We start from the raw sequence: 16,138 nt of genomic DNA on the forward strand, positions 1-16,138 counted from the left end.
AAATTAAAAAATAAATGATGTGAGGTTATGGTGTTAGCTGTTTCAAGTCTGTACTGTATCTCTCAGAGATGCTGATGTTCAGACTGTTAAAAAAAACGGAATCAGATTCGTCATTAGAATTACAAAACATTCATATATTCATGTGGCAGCAGGAGGAGGCCGAGTATCAGGCCCATTTGCAATTAATTACCTTTTTTTTAGTAAAAATATCAGAAAATTAATTTAGGTTGTGGTCGGGGATATTTCATTTTATATTATTTTATAAAGTGATTACATTATTGTCTTATTTTCGTTTTATTTTTATTTTCCATTTTTGTCTTCTTATTCTTATTTTAATTTTCAAATTTTCCTTTTCTATAATGTCGATATTGACAATTCCACCTGTGTCTAATGCAGGTTACTGTATTTTTTAGGTGTCTTCCTAAAAATAAAATGAAACATATTTTATTTTATTTTAGAAAATAAACAATAAAATACATTTAAAAAAGAAAATACATATAAAACAATAATATTTGTATTAATGTAAATAATTTAAGGTTATTTTTCATAGTATAAATATATATGGCATCAGAAATATAGATGCAAACTAAATAATTTTTTTCATTTGAAACACATTTGAACAAATGATTGGATTATAAAATTGAAATGTGATGATTAACTAAATACTCACTGCTCAAGCGAGTCATGGGACACAGTGAATAAAGTGCTTGTGCCCCAAACAAGGAGGCCTTTTGAACTTTCCACTTTCACTGATCTCCATCTGATCTGCTCCATGTCCCGCTTTGCTCTTCCACTTTTTTTTTTTTTTTTTTGCAGCACCTGCCTCTTGTGCAATTATTCACTTAACACACTCAATTGATCTCACCCATTCTCTGCAGAGAATCTGGATTGTCAAAGACAAATAGGGGGAAGATTTTCTAGTTTGGCTGCGAGGGAGAAAAGTTGAAAAGAAGAAAGAAATAAGTGATGTTGAATGAATGAACCGCAGCTCTCCCGCACCGCGACGGTTAAAGCACAATAACATGAGGGATTATCAGCCACTGTGGTTTCTCAACTATTTATCCTAGAAGCATGCAGTGACACTTTTTGTTTTCTGTTATATTTTAAACTGTAACTGTAAATGCTTATTGTTTTTTTTTTACATGCAACATTTTTAATTCTTAGTTCACTCGAGAGCTTTGACAACATCTGCAGTATGTATGCAGCAGCAGCAGCAGCAGCAGCAGCAGCAGCAGCAGCACAGAGCCATGTAAACGCTCAACACAACCATAAATCTAAACGAGCAGCCTTCAGCAGCTCACACAGTCGGACTCACACTCTGCCTGCTACAATGCGACCAACATGATACTGCTTTGTGTCAGCTCACATTAGACCTGCACCACGCTGAAACCTTTCTTTTCACACGTTAAGGAGGCTGCGTGGGGAGGGTGGTGGTGCACGGTGGGGTGCATGCATGGAGGGTTGAATCAGACACCTTTTCGTGACATAATTTAAATCATCATTTTACTGCTTTTGAAACTTTTTGCACATTATGTACATAAACTTCAGCAACAGATCAATAAATTAAAGTGATCAATACAAAACTAAATATTTTTTTCCTATTTTGACTTAACACATCTGGACAAATACATAAAAGCCTAAAACCCTGTTTCACAGCGTATCCAGTACAGCACAAAAAAAAAGAAAAAACAAATCTGGGAAATTATGTACAAAATACAGTGACACATGAGCTGCTCACCCTCAGGATATTTTTTTTCTAAAGCAGCAAATCGTCACGCCGTTTACATTTTTCACATAACACCGGGGCACGGCATAGAAAAGCTTTTGCTTGCATTAGTGCAGCATTAACAACACAGTGTTGTTATTTCAAACACACTCACAAAATGAACACAGACTGACCTCAACATAAGAAACTAGCTCGAATAATTTAACTTAAATAACAAACACATATATAAACAACATAGTAGCAATTTGAGGCTTTGAACAATATGCTCTGTGGTTGTATGCGTAATGATCGGATGGATGGAATTTATAAATCTCCCCTTTAAGGCCGAATTAACTATTTTAACTGTGGGTGGATGCAGATTGATTCCAGGGCCCCATCATCACCTTTGACCCAACATCTGGCGTATAAACAAACACGCGTTTTCATATAAACATGTAGCCTATAGCTTAACAACAGAATGACTCACACAGATATGATTTAAAAAAGGCAAACCGACACAAAGGTGATAAACGGCAACCAAAAAAAGATCCATTTGTCTACGATTCCCGCTGACTGTCACGGGCGGGTTGCCCTCGGTCGCTTTGCGTGCCTGTTCAGTCTCTCAGCTCCTTCTTCGCTGTTTGTAGTCATCCGGGTTGAGGAGGCCTCGGTGTCAGCTGGCGGCATGCGGCAGCAGACTCCCGGGGTCGGTGTTGTGCATTATCAGTGCTGGGCCAGGCTGAGCCACCGTCCTGACACACGAGCCACGAGCAGAGTCGAGGGGCTGAGGTCTGTGTTCACATGAGCTGTGACTGTTGCATAGACTCTTGGTGTGTCGTGGGGTACCATGAGGTGTAGCTGGGGATGTAAGATCCGGTTGTGCCCACTGAAGTCTTCACCGTGGTCGACGAGCTCCAGACAGGTGGCACCGTGGGAGAGCCGCTCGAGAGTCCACGGCCAGTGGCCAAAGCGGCGGCGTCAATCGTGCCGCCGCCTTGCTTCATCAGTTTCTTGAATTTAGATCGCTTGTTCTGAAACCAGATCTTCACCTGGGAAGATAAAGAGGAAACAAGGATGAGACGATTGAAACTGAAGTTAAATAATAGACAAACGGTATTAAGGGTTTAAAAAAAGGTTTTTTACGCATACTTTACGCACACAAATTTCATCCAACAAAGTTGGATGAAGAACATTTTAATAATAGTAATTTAATAGTAATTGCAATAAGCTCGAGTATGCTGTAAAAAAGATGGATGCTCCAGCAGAGTGAAGCTATTTGTGAATGTCTCGTGGACTTGCCTGTGTCTGAGTGAGACCCAGCGACGCTGCGAGCTCAGCTCTCTCCGGTAACGCCAAATATTGGGTTTGCTGAAATCTCCTGTTCAAAGCTTGAAGTTGTAAACTGGAATAGATAGTCCTTGGTTTTCTGATCTTTTTCCCTTTTCCGTTGAATCGAACCTCTCCGCCTTCCACCACTGTGTTTTTCTCTGTTTCTGGCGCTGGAGACAAAAAAAAAGAAGCAAAGAAGAGAGGAGAGACGAAAAATGAGGAGGCAGTTGTAGCCAACAGTGTTGCGCAGCAATGAATACTCCAGCGCTGTACTTTCGGTATAATTACCCTTAATTGCATACATTGTTTATAGCGTTACGCAATAAATAATTACCAAGCCTAATTCCATCGTCTGGCTCGTCTTTTTTCGGTGCAACGGGGATTGTATGGAGCAGACAGTCGTGCTTGCGCGTAAAGTTGATAAATAAGATGCAAAGATGCTGTAGCACACTTACCTGTGTCCTCTAACCGCGTCTGTGTGAGTGCCGAGCTGTTTTGGTAGGTCTGTACTGTGCTCAGATATGGACTGGTGGAATGGCTGCCGACGGAGTTCACGTATGGATAACCCAAAGATCTGGGGAACGATGAGCCCGGACTGTAGCTGTCGTGCTGGGTATGACCTGCAGAATGTAAACAGTGCATGGGATAGTGTCCGTGAGACATGGACGAAGGCGACATTTGTTGACTCGGGGGTCCAAACTCCATGAAAACGGCTTTTCCTGAGGCAGGGCTATTAAGACTTTCTGGAATTGTAGTCATTGTCATCTCCACTGGCGGTTCCCCTCGTCTCGCTTTTGTTGTTTTCCTTCTATGATCTCAGTGAAGGAAGAGTCCCAATTTAAGCCGAGCAGATTTTTTCTCTTTCCATTCATAAGAAAATGCAGTTTGTCCCTGTGAAAAGTCCTAGGTATGATGCTGTGGACCAAGACAAACTCGCTCAAAGGTTTGAATCTCGGACTCATGAATATTCATCAAAGACTGTCGCTGATTGGTCCACTCTCTCCAAGAGGGAAGCCGATTGGCGACGCTGGGGCTGGGTCCGAAGAAGCTGATAAAGTCAAGGAAAAGCACAAAACCTCAGATTTACACTGACATGTCAAGATTCACCATTAATATTATTATTATTATTATTGTTGTTGTTGAAAACACAGTCTTTAACAACATGTATTGTCTAGGTAAAATAATATAATACATTAAAGTGTGATTACATATTTTTCTGGTGCTATTTTTTCTCAGCACTACAAACAAAATGTATATTATCTAATCCAACGTGGTCATGTATATAATTACAGGTCTTGGTAATAAGGTGAAATGTGTCTTGTTCTGTTCTTTTTTTGTCTCTAAACGCCTTTTAATAAAGTTAAATAATATTTGCAGCCTCGTTAAAGATGCCCTGCTGCTGCTGCTGCTGGCCATGCGCTTTGATTAAAGCTGTTCTGATTAAAGCGGCTACTTCTCTATCAGGAGGGAAGAGTATTAGCATAACAGTGCTGTTTAATTTTCATAAGTAGTTCTGTGATTAGTCATGTATTTAACACTTAGACCGGCCTCAGGTCTCAGTTACACCTGGCAGCAGTGGGACGTTACAACAGTTTTCTGTGATGTCAAATGAGGTTTATTGGTGCACCGTAATGCAATGTGTGTGTGTATGTATGTATGTATGTATGTATGTATGTATGTATGTATGTATGTATGTATGTATGCATATATATATATATATATATATATATAAACACATTTATTAAATAAAAGCGATTCAAAACAGTCTATTTAAAATTGCAACGCACCAGAACCTCTTTTAATTATTGTTATAGATCATTTTCTATTAGTATGATATACAGTATAATCTTGTTTATTTCCTTGTTTTATAACACAACCATGCATGCATACCTCTTTTTCCTTATCACCTTATAAAATTCTCTCCATGCGTCTTTACGCACCCTCCATCGCGATGGTTTAATGGCCACAGTTTTGTTAAACACTGGGACCTTTTGATTAGCATGAGTCTAAGTGAAGTTGGGGGGAGGGGGGGTGCGGCCACGTCTCCCCCAGCCTAACAAGAATAATTACCCGTGGACATTTGATTTAATTGAACTGACGACTGACGAAACAGGAGACATTTTTCTTGAGCTGCTTGCTGCAGACCCCCACACCTCAGAGCTGCGGCTCTTTAACTAGGCCATGTTCAAAAAAAGCAATATCTTCATTTCAATCAAGAAAAAAAAAAGCAATGTTTGTCCACTTACTTTAAAATCAAATCAAATCATGTGGTGGTAAAGATAAATCCGGGATCACTGAGGCTCCACTGGGCGCACTTGGCTGAGGAAGAAGCAGCAGAGAGTCTCCAACAGCTCCTCGTGTTATCAGGATTCAGGCGGCTGCTCCTCTTCTGCTGGTGCGCGCACGGAGCAGGAGCGCAGCCCGGCTGCTCCATCCGCAGTCCCTCCATCTCCACCTGAAATACAAATTAAAGGCAGTTAAATTCCGCCACTGTGATTATCAGTGTAATTACATAATTGATCTCAAAGCAGAACCTCGACAAGTTGCAAAATGTGATATGAGAAGCCCGGGCTCTGACATCACGACGCGTGTGCCACAGTGTGCCAGGCGGCAGCGGGCGCCTGGATTTAAAGATTTCTGTGAAATATTTGGGCTATAACGAAAAGCTGGTCCATTGCCCCCCTAAAAAATAGGCCAATTTGAAGTGATTTCTCTGGAATTACTTTGAGGGGAAAATGCTTCAAGATTTCCTCTATCAACAACGACAATGATAATGGTAGTAAAACCAATAATTATCATCTTACAGAACAGAGGACAGATTTTTTATGGGTGCTTGATGGGTGCGACTGATAACTGTCATTATTTTCCCACGATTATAGTATCTACAAACTGAAACGCGTCTGCGAGCAGAACCATTAACAGAGCAGAGGCTGAATTTGCTGCAAAATGTAAAATAATACCACAAGAATACTGCTAATTAATCTGCGGCTGTTTTATTGTTGGAGTAAATGTAACGTGGGGCTGTTATTCATCTTATTTTATTGTTGCCAAATCAATCATTTACAAACCTGAGGGATTAAATGTTTGTTTGAGGGGGCGTTTCTCACTTCTCGTGATGACATGACCACTTTCACATAAGAATTGGACTCCGGTTCCTCGGTGCGTGGCAGGAGGGCAGCGCTCCGTGCGGGTCCGCTGCTGCGGGGCCTCTGGGGCTCTAACCACCCTGCCACACTAAAAATAAAGTCCTCCATGCATGGCTGGAGCGCGGAGGCAGCACTCATTAGAGTAGCTCTGTGGCTGAGGGTGTTTTAACACCTGCTGCTCTTCACCTGAGGGTGAGAGCAGAGGGGAGGGTGCCGGTGGGTTGGTGGAGGGGGGGGTTGAACGGGCCAAGATGTCACAGACTTTATTTCGGCCCGGTGATAGAAAACCCTCCCCAAATATAAACCAACCCACATTTTAACAGCACCACCAACAACGGTGCATTGGTAAAGCGTGCGTGTGCTCCCTGCAGACTCTGCATGTGATCAGTGATTAATTATTGTCATTGGGAACAGTGAGGGTTTTTTATTGTCTTATTTCACTTCCTCTTGAAGCGCATGCTGCTGCTTTAAAACCCACTCTTGTGTGGGTATTCAGACATTTCAATCATTTGTCAATTCTTTTAATTTACTGTGACATAGATTCCGAAATAAAAAAAAACACCTCAAATGTACTAATTGATAGGGCTGGACTTTAAAACAATATCAATAATTATTGCAATATAAATGTCATCAATAGCAATAGGTCTATCACAGTGGTTGTTATGTATTGCACACAGGGGGTATAGAACATAGTGGATCTACCTCAGATTTAAAATATTTTTTAATTATCTGCTTATCAAGTTTAGAACAGTCTTCCCTCCAAAGTAAAAATCAAAGAAGAAAAAATAATCTGACATTAATTGTGATAATTATCAATATCAGCTGATAAGAACATTTGTATCTTGATTCTGTTATACATTGTGGCCAAAAAGCCTAACCCTATCCAAAACAAAAATGAAATAAATAGATTCCACACTCTGTGATATATATTTTTACATCAATACAGTAGCTCATTCTTTCTCATCTGCTCATTCTGGACATTATCACCACCTAACCTCTGTTCCAAATGTAAAAATGTCACACTGAAGGTTGCGTTTCACGTTTTTAAAGGCACTGGATCAAACAAGTTAAATTGCCTTTTGTTCTGCTTCCTGTCTGGTTCTGCTGCTCGCTGCCATCCTGTAATTTGCAGCGTTCAATGAACGCAAACTAGATGCACCACAATTAACTGGAGTCAGTGTCTATTTTCCTGTTCAGTGTGGCATCAAAATGTGAATTGATTTTGTTTACTGAGTTATGTGTAAACACAAAATTGAAGCATAATATCTGAGAAAGGAGATTGTTACAGTGGTTAATTGATTGCATTATCATAAGAGCCAGAGACAAGGAGAAAAAATAAAATGTGTTCTACTGTTTTAGAAAATATCAGAGAGTCTGAACCAATGTCTCACAATAATTTAATGTATATAAAAAAATATTGACACGTTTCTTTTCTGTGATGATCAAATTTGTAGCTTGAATTGATAACCTGCAAGTCAAGTCTGAAATTGAATTATAGTAAGAAACAGTTACATGATATATTTCTTCAGAATCCACAAAAGTTATTTAGATCATATGATTTCAAAATTAAACATTTTTTCGTTTCTCAAGTGATTATTATCAGAAATATGTAAAACTTCTGACAGTCTCTAGCTTGAAATACTGATTTAAACTTGTGGATTTGTTTTCTTTTACATTAGGGCGACAGATTATACTTATTTACTTATTTAAGTCCTCAATTTAACATAAAAATATGTAGAATGTTGTTTTATAGCCAATAAATAGTGAAACATTGACCTAATATTTTTGCCGGATGTAATGTTTGTGTGGTTTGTTTTCAGACCCTGATGACTGTGAGGAAACAGCATCACATCAGTTGTGGATGTTCTGATCCAAGGATCCTGGGACTTCAACCTGAAAACTCCTCATCTGCTTTTTCCTTTTTTTAAAAAAAATCCTTATTTTACCTTCACACAGGAGCTGAACATTTCTTAAGAAGGAGTCTTTGAGCTTTGATTTCCAGCACACAACATCTCCCACTGCAAAAACTTCTGTGAATAAAAGGAGGTATAATTAACACACATGTAATAGAATTTCATTCTGGTCATTGTAGAGCTGAGAAGTCGTATTTTCAACTCCTCTCCCTCTTTCAGTGCTCTCTCCTCAGAAAAGCTGGGGTCACAGTGTGGAAAAGCCCCCAGCGAACTGGTAGAAATGCAGTCCCCATTACAGCAGCAGCAGGGGTCAGGCCATGGCAGCAAGCATCCAACCTGCCTGAAATTGGCTGCAAAATGACCAATTACCTGAGTGAAGGCTGCGCAGAAAAGACTTGGGGGAAAAATATGGCTTTTACTTAATTCAGCTAAACTGTAAAAGAAACTAGTGTCACATTGAGGCTTCATACTTGCCACACATTACAGTGGCCCACCGGTTAAGCGAAGATCTGCCCATGAAAATTTCACAGAAAATTAATTTCACCGAAAATCAAACTTTAATAAACTCATGGTTTTGGATGCGAGAGAGCTGGACTGTAGGGATGAGCTGGAGAATTATTTCAACCACACTAAAACAACGATTGATCACACATTTCTACGTGGAGCTTTAATTGAATTAATTTTCCTGCAAATGAAGAACATGCAAATTTGGAGAGCCGGACTGCTTGACGTTCAGCTGCCACTGCGCCTTTAGTCTGAAATTCCCTTTTTAGTTTTTGTTAAGAGTTAAGTCTCCAACAAAGACAGGAAGGAGGTCAGCACTCAGCCAACACCTGAATGTGCCTCTCTTTATTGTGCTCCCCTTGATCCCCACAGTCTGTGCCTGTCATTAGTCTTAATGATGGAAAATTGTCATGTTGATACAAGTCTTGCTCTCCCCCTCTCTTCTTTGTATAAGTAGAAGGTGGAAGCTCCATTTGTAACAAAGTTCTTTGTGACTAAAAGCCATGGACATTGCATTTGTGCTGCGGGAGGAAAAAAAGGCTGTAGATGCTCTTTCCATAGCTGGGATAATTATTCCTACTGTGACCTTAATGATTCGCTCTGTTCATCCTGCATCTCATCCACGCGCCAGGCCCTCAGCAGAGCCCTGTGTCAGGGAATATGAAAAACCCATATAATGAAACCATTTTGGCTGATGGAAAAAAAGGGCTACTGAAGCTGCACTTGCTACAAAGACGGCTCAATTATATGAGTAATTGTGATAATTTTCCCTCCATTCATGGCTTTCTCTGAAAGGTAAAAAACACAGATGGTGAAAGGGAAATTACTTGGACAATATATAATCTGTGAAATGGTCACAACAGAAAAAAAGGTGACTGTAAGAAAGTGTGCGACTATAAATAGGTATGTTAATGCAGGGCACATAAATACCCTCTCAGAAGCTTGAGACATAAACAAACAGCACTACCCCTGTATGCTACACGAAAAAAAGAAACATGCAACAAATGACCATTGCAAAAAAAAAAAGAAAGAAAGAAAGAAAAAACATGATAAGAGTAGATCTGCAGCTGCCAGAAAATTAAACCTCCCTCTCTTTCCTATTGACAAATTTCAGCTCCTGAAAATGCACCCCCATAGTTGGCTATCATTTGTTATTCTCTGACAGGAAAAGGATAATTACCTCTCTCGGAGGCAAGAGGACTGACATGCCCTTTAGACTTAGCTTGATAGAAAAGCCTCAGGAATAATTTTGTTCTTTGCCTTTTTCCTTTATGTTCCAGAGCATGTTTTGTTCCAAAGAAGTTGGAGATGGCAGAATTGTAGAGTGCATTAAACCATGGGTGTTCAGGTTCATACTGTAAATATGACATCCTCGTGTCTATCAGCTTCTCAATTCGAGGGGAAGGGGGGAAAAAAACTCTAAAATGCATTAAAATTTCAATTTCATCTTGCTGGGAGACAGACGAGATAGTGAGATATGCATTACTTTTTTTTTCTTTTCACAGCGGGGGTTGGATTAAATATTTCTTCCCTCTGCAAAAAAGAAAGAGCTACTTTCTGTCTGGCAGGAGCGAGGCCATAAATTTAAGTTTGGTGGACAGAGAAATTCATTGGATTGTCCAACATATGTACAAGTGCAGGAACGGTGTCCTGTAAAAAGAACTGTATTTGCTCTGTTTTCCTGTGTTTCATTAAAACTTTTAGTGCTCTTCTACAAATAGAAAGATTCCTGTGTGATATATCATCAAGTCCACAGCTAAATTCCCCCCACACAAACCTCCCACGTTTGGCCGCTGACCCCTCAGGCCCTGCAATCTGGAATAAATCTCTCTCCACCAGCCAAGCAGCATTACAGCCTCGCAGCTCAAAAATACTTGTATCATACTCAAATGATGAGTCTGTCACACACCATGTCATCAGCTTCAACGCGGCCCCCCGATAACTTCCGTCCCATTGAGCAGCCTCGCGTGTTACGGAGGCCAAGGAAGCCAAGAGACCCCCCTGGTCCCACCTGATTGTGCCTCCATGTAACACGGAGAAGCAGCTTGTACCCACCACCAGCCAATACTCAGCATTGCTTTTGTGTAGCACACACACACATGCTCGCACACACTCCCACAAACCACCAATCTCAATTCAGTGCACCCCGCTGTGCACTTCCTGACAGCCTCCAGAAATGTTTTCAACTTGTCAAGACCCTACAGTAATGGTCCGGGAGCAGAAGATTACGACAAAACAATAATCATGTGATCACAGATTTGCAGAATGTACACAAGAATAAAAGTGTTTGTGTTGCTTCTCACAGCCTCTTTTATTTACTGTTTTCATTTTGTTTCAAGTTGGAATCCGGCACAATATTTAAACCATTTGGTCACCAAACATGGAGACTTTTCAATTTACTTTCTATGTATTTGCAGCTGTTGTGATATTCAGGCATAAACTTGTTTTTATAAACATTCAAAGAATTTAGCCAATAGGAACAATTTGAAAACTATCAGGAGGAGGATGTGTGTATTTTGTCTTTTTGCTGATTGGAGGATTATTTGACTTTTCTTATTCCAGAATGGTTTAATATAATATTTAATTCAACAGTAGTGATTCAGAAGCTTTCGAGAGTTCGCTGTTTGCCATACATTAAGAGAAATCTAATTCAACCTCTGATGTGTGATTTGTGGCACAGTGAAGGTTATTTCTCCACTAACATGGTTTTAATAGGACGAAAAAATCACCTCTCTCAAGGAGGTTGTTTCTGCCACTGTTTGTTGGTTGTATTTCAGCAGAATTACATAAAAACTACTGAATGGACTCACACAGTGGAACGAAGGGACATGGGTCAAGAAAGAACCATCAAATTATAGCAATTTTTTGATTTGATTTGAATTCCCAGAGAATAATTCATGGATCTTGATGGGAAAAAAAATCATCCATTTAAGGAAACTGTCGGTGGGGGTTTACACTCTACTGAGTAGTTTTTAATATGCTTTTACTTTATAATTGTGAAACAAATGTGACCAGTTCAAATATCAGAGAAGAAGGTCCAAAGAAAATAAATATAAAACAAACTGCATATGAACCTGGCCCATATTGGTAACACCCCTCCCCACACCAGTAATTTTCATACTGTCCCTAAACCTGAAGTATGTGTTGAAGCTGCTTGATGCAAAAACCTTAAATGTGTAACGATGGTCATTGTTCACAGTCTGGATTGTTTTTGTACCTTTTGCAATACCTCCACATAGAGAGTGATGCATTGTGAACATTTAAAGCTTCCTGAGGCAGATTTGTGTTTTTGTATGAAATGTATTTGGTTCTAATACTTGGAAAATTGTGCAACCTTTAAACTGATTAAACCCGTTATTTAAAGCTAAAATATTTAGCGGTCATGGTGAAAATAAAAGGGCTGCTTCCATAAGGACATTATTAAAAATAATTGTGGCTTGGAGGAGGTGGCTGCTCTAATTTAATCCTGAATGGAATATTTTTCTATCTTTTATATTTATACTTGTGCACAAACACACCAGAGCAAATTCCTTGTATGTGTTAACCCCAATAAACCATAATTCTGATTCAGATTCTATTAATCAGAGTTTTAAACTATTCTCATGATTCCCGAGTTGTCACAGTGACTTCATATGCAAGCATTGGGATATTTGGAGAAATCTAACATAACTGTTGTTCTATTTTCTGCACAAGTTGCATAATAAAGTGAAGGTGGAGTTCACTCACTAACAACAGAAGGTCCATGTCTATTATGTTTGTCAAATAGAAAATTCAATAAGCCTCCAGTTGCTGTTGATAAGGAGAGTAAACACCTGCAAAACTCCTGTTTTTTTATACCATACATAAATTGTCTTTTTGCTGTAAATATTTTTTTTACGTTTTTTGAAACGATATACACTTCTGGTGTGAAACGATTTTATTGGACAGCACAGTAACCCACTGAAAACTTCCCCTCGGCAAAACATACCTCTCCCTTTCTTTGAGCCCCCCTCGTCCATCCATTTCCATACAGTCCCTTACCTCACATGGTGAGAATATAAAGTTCTATCCCTGACAGTAACAGTGTGAGGACTCCTGATCTTACACGTGATGCACAGATGCAGGTATAAATGCAGGGTCCTGAGCGTTGGCCCTATAGGAGCACAGACGACACTGACCCTCAGACAGAGGTGGTCTGACTTTGTTCTTTAGCTGGCGGGCTGATGTAAACCAGTCTGACCTACAGCTGTACCTCACAGATATTACTAGCCAGGGACAGAGAGCCTCATGTTCCAATTACACTGCGGCACCGCTGCCTGAAGCCCAGCCATCTATGGAGAGAGCTAAGACGTGGCTGTCACAGATTTTAATAAATGTAGGGAACGCTGCATGGGAAAAGTGTTGCTGTCTCAATAGAGTGACACAGACAAGCCAGGGCTGTCAATGGAGCCCCTAATGACAGAGTAAGATAATGACAGACCCCAGTTAGAATCAGCAGGAAGAGGAAGATCAATCTGCAGCCAGAGAGGGAGGGATGGAAGGAGGGGGACAAAACTGTGGGCTCTTTCTTTTCTATTTTCTCAGTTTTAGCTCATCTCATACATATATCTCTCTGCTGCAGCTGGCTCACATTGTGGCGGGGCAGCTCTGCATTAAGCGCACAGTGGATCAATAGCCATTACAACTCCCTCACAGCCTGACACATTGCAGGGCCACAGTTGACATTTCACTCAGGGCCGCATTGATCCCCAGTGCACTATATTCCAGCCCCCAGTTAGTAGCCGAGCCTGGGGTCTGGCTGGAATTGAAAAGCGAGGGAGGGGGGTGTAAAATGGCAGAGGGGTGGCTAACCAGCTGCCTGAGCTACAAGTAAACAGCACACCCCTTGATGCATTCCTCATTTTCAATCTACTGGTTTTCCTGCCGCTACAAGCAAATCCAAGAGGCCGTATCAGAGGATCAAAGCTTGACCTGTGTGAATTATTTATACATGCACAAGTGTGTGTGTGTGTGTGTGTGTGTGTGTGTGTGTGTGTGTGTGTGTGTGTGTGTGAAACGGCCACACTGAAATTGTTGTTGATAGCATCTGTAGCATTTTGCAGACCAGTAAAAAAGGCAGACTTGGTAAAAAAAAAAATCTAAAATAAGCATTCGGTGCAATTAAGAGGAGGGAGTTTCCAAGAAACCGCGCTCAAAATAAACACGGACAAACGGCAGACAACACAAAATTAGACACAATTTGGGTTAATTTCTTTTTAATTGGCTTCTGAGATGTAATCTCTGTGGTCAGTCGGACTGAAGCTGGTACAAAGTCCTGAATTCATACTCACACAGAAACTGCAAAATGTGTGTTTAAGGTGAACAATTTTTCCTCTTATATAAATAAGAGACACATTTACAGTTACACTGATGATATTAATACTTTATGAAATGCTAAAAATATCCTACATTTTGATATAGTACTCTTATATACATGAAGTAGATTTAGTTTTCTTGGGGTATATTAAAATATGAAGCTTTGTATTTGACATAAATCTATGTGGAACAATCCTATTTGTTATTTGTATTGTTTTTCATCACCGTGAACGTCACATCGACCACCTCTCTGAGATGAAAACATTATCTTTTACTCCGTGGATACGTTTCACGACTTATCTGCACAGTGGGCTGTGTGTCGACTGTGCGAGTTCTTGAAGCGTTTTAGTTAAACGGAGAAAAAAAAAAGATCTTCTCTTAACCTCTCTGCCAGCGATCAGTGCTGCGGTGTTTGATTTCTAAATTGCACATCATATTTGAAAAATAGGGGGGATTCCCAGATAAAATGACTACAAGAGATTAAATACCTGCCAGGTGTAGTGTGACCACATTGTTCGCTGTAAAGACTGATGGAGGGAAAATTCTGTGGAGGGAGAAGAAAAAGCATTTAAGTGGCTTTTTGTTTTTGTTTTTTTCTTTTTCTTACCTGAAACATTTAATCTTGAAATAAAATGGCACAGGCTGTTTTTCTCTTTCAGCCGCTGCAGTGTATTTAATGATGCACCTGTTGAGAAACTGCAAATTTAAACCGTGCACTCTGACATACATCTAACATTGAAATGCTTTCACATGTGTAATATATGCACCACCTCCTAACATGTCTAGAATTATATGAAAAAGTTAAATTACAGGGATAAATGTTGTGGATATCCCATAATGACGATTTACACAGCGCCACACGTGAACAAAGGAATGCATCAGATTACAGGTCTAATGTCATAATTGAATTCTTGCTCTGGGCAGAAATTTGATTTTATCAATTGTTACCACCTGGCTCAACGTTTGCACCGGCACAAGAGGCCACACACACACACACACACACACACACACACACACACACACACACACACACACACACACACACACACACACACACACACAGGATGTGAAAGGTGATTTGATAAATATTACACACAAATATATGCACTCATGCACATGTCTATACCCACACACCTTAAATGTCTCTGGACCCGGTGACACCACGCAGCAGAGGAAAAAGACCTGCAGCTGCTTCTGAATCAGATCCTGGTCTTTAATTTCTATGTGGTCGGCCCCTGGTTGGATACAATGCCTGTCGTCACATAGTCTGGGGTCATTATGTTACTGTGAGGAGGGGAAGAAGAAGAAAAAAGAGAAAGTGTACATGAAGACGAGAGCAGGTCTGCAGTCACAATGCTCCCATTTAACATGATGGGTCTGGGGGCAGTGGGGGGGACTGGGATTGTGGTGCAGCGTCTTGCCCTATATGAGGAACTGTGCGACCCAGGACGGCCCGGGCAGAGAGACACTGGAGCCCCCGCGGGCTGACAGAGGACTCTCCCCCATCAGCACTCATATAATGCTGCTCTGGCAACAGACTCACAAGTATTAGACAAGGCTTTAGCTCCGAGAGCTGCTGGCATGTGTCCAAGTGGATTATGGATAAATACCAGGGCATGGGATGGACCTAATGTTTGTAGTGTGCATATCGTTTGCATTGTTGACTGCCACTCAGAATTAAAAACAAATGTAAACCACCATGTTTCCCATGAGCAGCACGAACTGATGTTTTAAGAGGGAAAGTCTTTGATTTCCACATTGAATATAGATTTCAGAATGAGAATCAAAGAGTTTGACTCTAGAAATAGACATTGCAGCTATAGGGACTGGGACAACAAATACAACCAAAGCAATAAGTTAAAGAGTGGTAAAAAAAACAAACTTACATTTAAGTGGTGGATGATCTGTGTATTGGAAATACTGATGACCAACAGGAGGCAGACAAGGTGCAACATCTGTCGACCTTAACTCTCACCAAGGAAAAACTACCAAAAATTTCAAATACACTTAAAATACAAATATACATTTCCATATATACAGTATATGTTATCGACAGTATGCAGGATTTATATTCACAGTTTGTACACTGAGCAGGATATATACCTACAGTGGTGATGACATCATACATGTCAAAAGTAGAGTACGTAGTGGAGGTGAGTGGATGTTTGGGGTTATTGACACTGGATGACTCGTTTAAGATTTGCGAT

The 16,138-nt window shown here is 40.3% G+C and overlaps 1 protein-coding gene and 1 long non-coding RNA gene across 2 annotated transcripts; both read right to left on the bottom strand.

The window, feature by feature from the left end:
- Nucleotides 1-1,486: 1,486 nt before the first annotated feature.
- dlx1a (distal-less homeobox 1a) lies at nucleotides 1,487-5,489 on the bottom strand. The gene is made up of 4 exons (XM_069533477.1): nucleotides 5,281-5,489; nucleotides 3,490-4,082; nucleotides 3,005-3,204; nucleotides 1,487-2,754 (listed from the first exon to the last, which is right to left on the bottom strand). Exons 2-4 carry the CDS (start codon nucleotides 3,797-3,799, stop codon nucleotides 2,503-2,505), a joined length of 762 nt encoding a protein of 253 aa, XP_069389578.1. The 5' UTR covers nucleotides 3,800-4,082; nucleotides 5,281-5,489; the 3' UTR covers nucleotides 1,487-2,502.
- Nucleotides 5,490-8,080: 2,591 nt separating this feature from the next.
- LOC138411910 (uncharacterized) lies at nucleotides 8,081-15,695 on the bottom strand. Its single transcript, XR_011244397.1, has 3 exons — nucleotides 15,066-15,695; nucleotides 14,420-14,475; nucleotides 8,081-8,210 (listed from the first exon to the last, which is right to left on the bottom strand). It is a non-coding gene; the product is annotated as an uncharacterized lncRNA (long non-coding RNA).
- Nucleotides 15,696-16,138: the final 443 nt, after the last annotated feature.

The sequence above is a fragment of the Paralichthys olivaceus genome, chromosome 10 (assembly GCF_024713975.1).
Source record: "Paralichthys olivaceus isolate ysfri-2021 chromosome 10, ASM2471397v2, whole genome shotgun sequence".
In the NCBI taxonomy this organism is placed as follows: Eukaryota; Metazoa; Chordata; class Actinopteri; order Pleuronectiformes; family Paralichthyidae; genus Paralichthys; species Paralichthys olivaceus.

Bases quoted from the DNA above. Each gene is read 5' to 3' on its own strand.
- dlx1a (XM_069533477.1), bottom strand. From the start codon at position 3,799: ATGACAATGACTACAATTCCAGAAAGTCTTAATAGCCCTGCCTCAGGA. The intron at 3,205-3,489 runs GTAAGTGTGCTA...TTTTGTCTCCAG, and splicing joins GACGCGGTTAGAGGACACAG to CGCCAGAAACAGAGAAAAAC. The intron at 2,755-3,004 runs GCAAGTCCACGA...TTATCTTCCCAG, and splicing joins TGGGTCTCACTCAGACACAG to GTGAAGATCTGGTTTCAGAA.